Raw genomic sequence first — 6,000 nt, 5'->3', positions numbered from 1 at the left:
AGTCACATGTACGTCATATCACGTGACATCGTTTGCAATGCATTTTAAAGACACAGCACCACAAGTAGGGGAGGATGAAGCTGTCAGAACAACTCTTGTATGAGGTTGAACAGGAACTATTAGAATATATTAGCAAAGTTGTCATGCACTTACTGCACAAAAGACACACCAGGTTAGACATTTTTTAATGGTGACTGATAGGACGAGGTTACATAAGCCCTCCATATAAAATTGTATGGCACCAGAATTTCATTTTCTGTGCTATTTTATTTGTCATCATGATGCAGCTACAGGATAAATGAAATTTGTAACTAATAACTACACAAGTGACATTCCACATTGCTGTACACCCCCCCCCCCCCCCCCAACAATAAGTGATCAGGTATTATTATTATTATTATTATTATTATTATTATAATAATAATAATAATAATAATAATAATAATAATAATAATAATAATAATAATAATAATAATAATAATAATAATAATAATAATAATAATAATAATAATAATAATAATAATAATAACATTATTTGTATAGCACCTTTCATACAGGGTATTGCAGTTCAAAGTGCTTTACATCAGTAAGAAATAAGACATAAAATCAGTGTTAAACAAGCAGCAAGAGCAAAGCATAAAGTGGGATAAAATAATGCAGATATATTAATCAAATATTGGTTATATTAAAAAAAAATAGTTTATTTAAGTTTATTTGCAAAAGGGACAGTGCATATTAATCAACATTAAAATGTAAATACGCCAGAATTAGCCAGAAGGCTAGATTTCATCTGTAGTCCCTGGCCAAGATGTTAAGAAAGGCATCAACCTAAAGTGATTTAAACAGATATATAGCATATAAACAGATATGTGACTTTATTTGCAATGGGGATTTCAGAGTAGCCCATATTCCATGAAAACGCCTTGTGTGTCCTTTTGGATGAACACCTACCAAGTACCAATGGAGGTATCATCCTCCATGTTACTAGTCCATGTCCCTGAAAGAAACCACAAATATCTCAGCCATGGCTTTTGATTTCATACATCTATTTTTTTTTATCCCAAGGAGAGAAAGTTCTGAAATCAGAGGGAGGATTCAAGATGATCTTATAAGATAATATATATATATATATATATATATATATATATATATATATATATATATATATATATATATATATATATATATATATATATATATATATATATATATATATATATAATATATATTATTAATAATATGCCTAGTAGTTAGAAGACGACTTACATACTGTACATACTGTATATAGAGGTATACTGAACAATTGTTGTTTACACTTGTGTTTACTTGACTTCTTGACTTTCTATTTTTTACTTATTATACTTATTTATACTATCTTATTATTATCTAGCACACTCTTAGGAGCGAAACAGAAAGAAACATTTCATGCAAAGTATTCTGTATTTCTGTATGACAAATAATAAAGAAACTTGAGAAACTACTTATTTACATAAGAAATCCCCCATATTTTATTTTGTTATTTATTTTTATTCATTTAACTTTTCGTAATTTCTCTACGATTTTTGTTTGTATATATATATATGGTTTAAATGTGTTTAATACAAAAAAAAGTTCTGAAATCTCTTGATACTATGTTTTATTTTGTAGTTAATTAATTGGTGGGCGGGCACAGTTGTAAAGACCTGTGTCGGGATTGGACAGTTTCCCAGTGAGGAGGTGTCGCCGTGATGTGAACGAGTCGTGTTGATTTCAGAAGTCATCATGGCGCCCACTGCCTCAGTCAAAGGTAAGAGAGTTGTCGTTCTCTAACGTTACTTAGCAGGGCAACGTTTCAACCGTTTAACCTTCCGTCCACGGAATTTGATGCGGGTTAACGATTAAATCCTTTACTGACAATGATTGCTTGCCATTCTCTTCTATAACTAACCACAATTAGCGTCAGCCAGTTGGCTTGCTAACATTGGGCTAGCCTGATGATGAAGGTAGGAAAGGCAAGCAGAGCTAATGTAAGGTTAGCTTAGCCACTGATACCTTTACCATTGCAGAGGCGTCATGAAGTTAGCTCTAGTTAAATAAACAGATGTGCATCATGCATCCTACCTGTCTGGGTTATTATTCTAGTTAATGTAGCGTGAATGGGTTCTTTATCTTAAGACATCTGTCTGGGAGGAAGCAGCAGGCTCTGCGTGATAAGGACTGGTCCCTGAGCAGAGCCAGCTCACGTTAGCAGGTTGTTTGCTTCATCCTCTGTCTTGTCATCTGCCTGCTGCCACCATGTTGATTATTGTTTGACGCTTTGGAGCTATATTTGCTAAGGAGTGGACACAACTAATCGCATCATGCGTTTGGTTTTTACTAGGTTAGTGAGATATCGAGGTAAACAATTTCGTAGTTTCCATTTCCAATCTCGTATGTATTATGGTCGCTATACGTCAGTGTTTTATTGTCTTTTTTACCCCGTTGTTGTATCCAGTGGCAATCTGTCAGAATGAGTATCTATGAGAATACTACTATTGCTTGCTTAAAAAAAAAACAAAAAAAACGTAAAGATTAAAACATGCATATCGTCCTACTGTATGCTACAGTCACAGAACATAGACATCATTGTCACCTTCGTCGTCATCATCATCTTCATCATCTTGTCCCACACAGTGTTCAGCTGATTCTCTCAATTTTCACTTCAAAGACCGCCCGAGAGACAGTGCTCCATCTCCTCTGTCTCACTCTGACAAAAATGCCAATTCTACAGTAAAATATCTACAGTAAAATGAGACCGAAGCCACATCGTATATCTTTCTCATATCTATTGTCTACTACTGATGGGTGCATCCCCGAGGTGGCAAGGACAACTGCCCTACCTCGTGAATGGGTAGCGTTACCATTTAAAACATTCAATTTCACATACATGCATGCATAAATTGCATACATACATCAGGTATTGACTGTAATGTGATGATTATGTGCAGCACTGGGTCGCCTGTACTATAGTGCCCCTCTGGCAATTTGAGGTCCAATTGGTGCCTTGCTCAAGGGCACTCTGGCTGTAGTGGTGGGTACTGTACTTAGATGGTCATCCATCAGCTCAACTGGAATACACCCAACTTTATTGAAAGTTTGGCCTGATGGTGGCTCTAGTCAAAAGGTCACAGGGTCACAAATCAACAGGGTTCTTCCTGTTGGGGTCATGAATGTGCTCCACAAATTAGAAAATATTTGAATGGAAGCAATTCAAGTTCACACCCAGGATCGGCTGTGGTCGAGGTGATTCCATAATTTCCTTAGTGTTGGGGGATATAATTAGGGCTTGGAGGTATCCCAACTATTAAGGTACTGACTTCACTAGCTCCTTTAAGCTATATAATGGAGGAGAAAATGATCCAGCCTCTTTTGGTATATGCTCTTTTAATTTTAGGATTTAAACACTAGGATCTAAAAGACAGCTTTCAATTCCACCCACACCCCCGATACAGCTCAGGCAAGTTGTAACCTGTGTGGTCAGTCACAGAGCGTCAATCTGAAGCTGAGATTTGAGGTTGGTTTGTCATGCAGAGGAAAGCACACATACTGTAGGCATATGGTTGTTTACTTAATATTATATTATTATTGCTTATTGCTTAATATTGATAGTTTGGTGCAGACAGTAGGCATATAGTTGTTTAGTTAATATTTATAGGTTGGAGCAGACAGTAGGAATATAGTTGTTTAGTTAATATTCATAGGTTGGTGCAGACAGTACAGTAGGCAATGGCATAGAGTTGTTTAGTTAATTATAGGTTGGAGCAGACGGTACAGTAGGCATAGAGTTGTTTAGTTAATATTTATAGGTTGGAGCAGACAGTACAGTATGCATAGAGTTGTTTAGTTAATATTTATAGGTTGGAGCAGACAGTACAGTAGGCATAGAGTTGTTTAGTTAATATTTATAGGTTGGTGCAGACAGTACAGTTTAGTTAATATTTATAGGTTGGTGCAGACAGTACAGTTGTTTAGTTAATATTTATAGGTTGGTGCAGACAGTACAGTTGTTTAGTTAATATTCATAGGTTGGTGCAGACAGTACAGTAGGCATAGAGTTGTTAAGTTAATATTCATAGGTTGGTGCAGACAGTACAGTAGGCATAGAGTTGTTAAGTTAATATTTATAGGTTGGAGCAGACAGTACAGTAGGCAATGGCATATAGTTGTTTAGTTAATATTCATAGGTTTGAGCAGACAGTACAGTAGGCATAGAGTTGTTTAGTTAATATTTATAGGTTGGTGCAGACAGTACAGTAGGCATAGAGTTGTTTAGTTAATATTCATAGGTTGCTGCAGAGTGCAGACCAGACAGTACAGTAGGCATATAGTTTAGTTAATATTTATAGGTTTGAGCAGACAGTACAGTAGGCATAGTTGTTTAGTTAATATTTATAGGTTTGAGCAGACAGTACAGTAGGCATAGTTGTTTAGTTAATATTTATAGGTTGGTGCAGACAGTACAGTAGGCATAGTTGTTTAGTTAATATTTATAGGTTGGTGCAGACAGTACAGTAGGCAATGGCATAGAGTTGTTTAGTTAATATTTATAGGTTGGAGCAGACAGTAGGCATAGAGTTGTTTAGTTAATATTGATAGGTTGTTGAGCATTAAAGACGCTCACAAAATGATATAGGCCTAGTCTACAGTTTCAAGTTCATGACTTTTGGCATTCTATTTTAGGGCTGGGTATTCAATTGAATCAAATCAATACTACAACACTACATTTAGTAATTTAGCATTTATCCAAAGCGACTTACAAGTCAGCTGGAATATTGTCTTGCAGTGCCAAATTTGAGTGCTTCACTTTGAGTGCATAGCAGTATATAGACATAGTAGTAGGTAGTAGTATAGGTACTTAGTAGTATAGGCATAGTATGTAGTAGTATTGCATAGTAGGTACTAGTAGTAGTATATATTAGGGGTGTAACTAGTTTAGTAAATTGAGACAAATGGTAAAAATGTTCAACACTTTAATTGTCAAATAATGGCCACCCACTAGTCACTGCCAACATTATTATATCCATCATGACTTGATTGACAAATCAACACAAAGCTTGTTGGATAGTACATAATATTGCCTTGGAGCTGGAAGGTTCACCCTCACAAGCAAGCCTTTTTTTCAGGGACAGCTTTTAGTGTGGCAGCTCCCACCCTCTGGAACTCCCTCCCCACAGAACTCCGCACCGCCCCAACTCTGGACTCATTCAAAAAACTGCTCAAAACCCACCTCTTCAACTTGGCCTTAAACCCCTAATTTCTCACTTTGTATTGTTGCGTCTGTCCACTATGTTTGTTACTTTGTTATTTTCTCCCCCTATGTAAAGCGACCTTGGGTCTTTTGAAAGCCGCTATTTAAAATGAAGCTATTATTATTATACTATACTCTTGCCACTGGATGATATTAGATGAGACTACTGTGTTATTTTCAAAGTCACACCGGTTCAACAATTTTTTTGGAATTTAGGCCAAACCAACCGGTTCCATCATGCTTCTCCCTGGTGAGAAGGTTATCAGGCATTATCTAAGGCAGGGGTCAGCAACCTTTTTGACATGGAGTGCCTGGTTGAAATATAGTTGTAACTAGTGTGCCTCAACAATATTCCATGCATCGTAATTTTTTTTTCTAATAATCAGGTATTTTTAATAATTTTTACATTATTACATTATTGTTATTGTTATTATTAACAATATTATTATGATGGTTGTATCAACCCTAAATCTGAGTTGGGGGGGGGGGGGGTGAATGCAATGCAGACAAACAGCTGCATACAGTGCGACCATTTCACTCACATTTGCCCATTCATTTGTGGACACATCACACACCATCGGTGTGTGTACTGTACGTGTGCTGTCATAGCTCCACCTACAGGCCTAATGGAGAACACCAGGAGAACCAGTTTTCAATCCATAATAAGTTAACATAAAAATAAGTACACAACCACATTATTTCAACCTAATAAAACTATGTTTATTGTCATTGTT

The 6,000-nt window shown here is 36.1% G+C and overlaps 1 protein-coding gene across 1 annotated transcript in view; it reads left to right on the top strand.

Moving 5' to 3' along the window:
- The first annotated feature begins 1,728 nt into the window (after positions 1-1,728).
- The window catches only part of ireb2 (iron-responsive element binding protein 2), a 58,677-nt gene continuing 54,405 nt past the window's right edge, over positions 1,729-6,000 (top strand). Inside the window, exon 1 of the mRNA XM_084334693.1 lies at positions 1,729-1,786. Within this exon, the coding sequence (XP_084190819.1) occupies positions 1,762-1,786 (25 nt within the window). The 5' untranslated portion in view covers positions 1,729-1,761. The remainder of the gene's footprint in view (positions 1,787-6,000) is intronic.

The sequence above is a fragment of the Notolepis coatsorum genome, assembly GCF_963971535.1.
Source record: "Notolepis coatsorum genome assembly, chromosome: 18".
Taxonomy (NCBI): Eukaryota; Metazoa; Chordata; class Actinopteri; order Aulopiformes; family Paralepididae; genus Notolepis; species Notolepis coatsorum.
The sequence above is the reverse complement of the archived record's forward strand: the minus strand, read 5'-3'. Positions and strand labels throughout refer to the sequence as shown.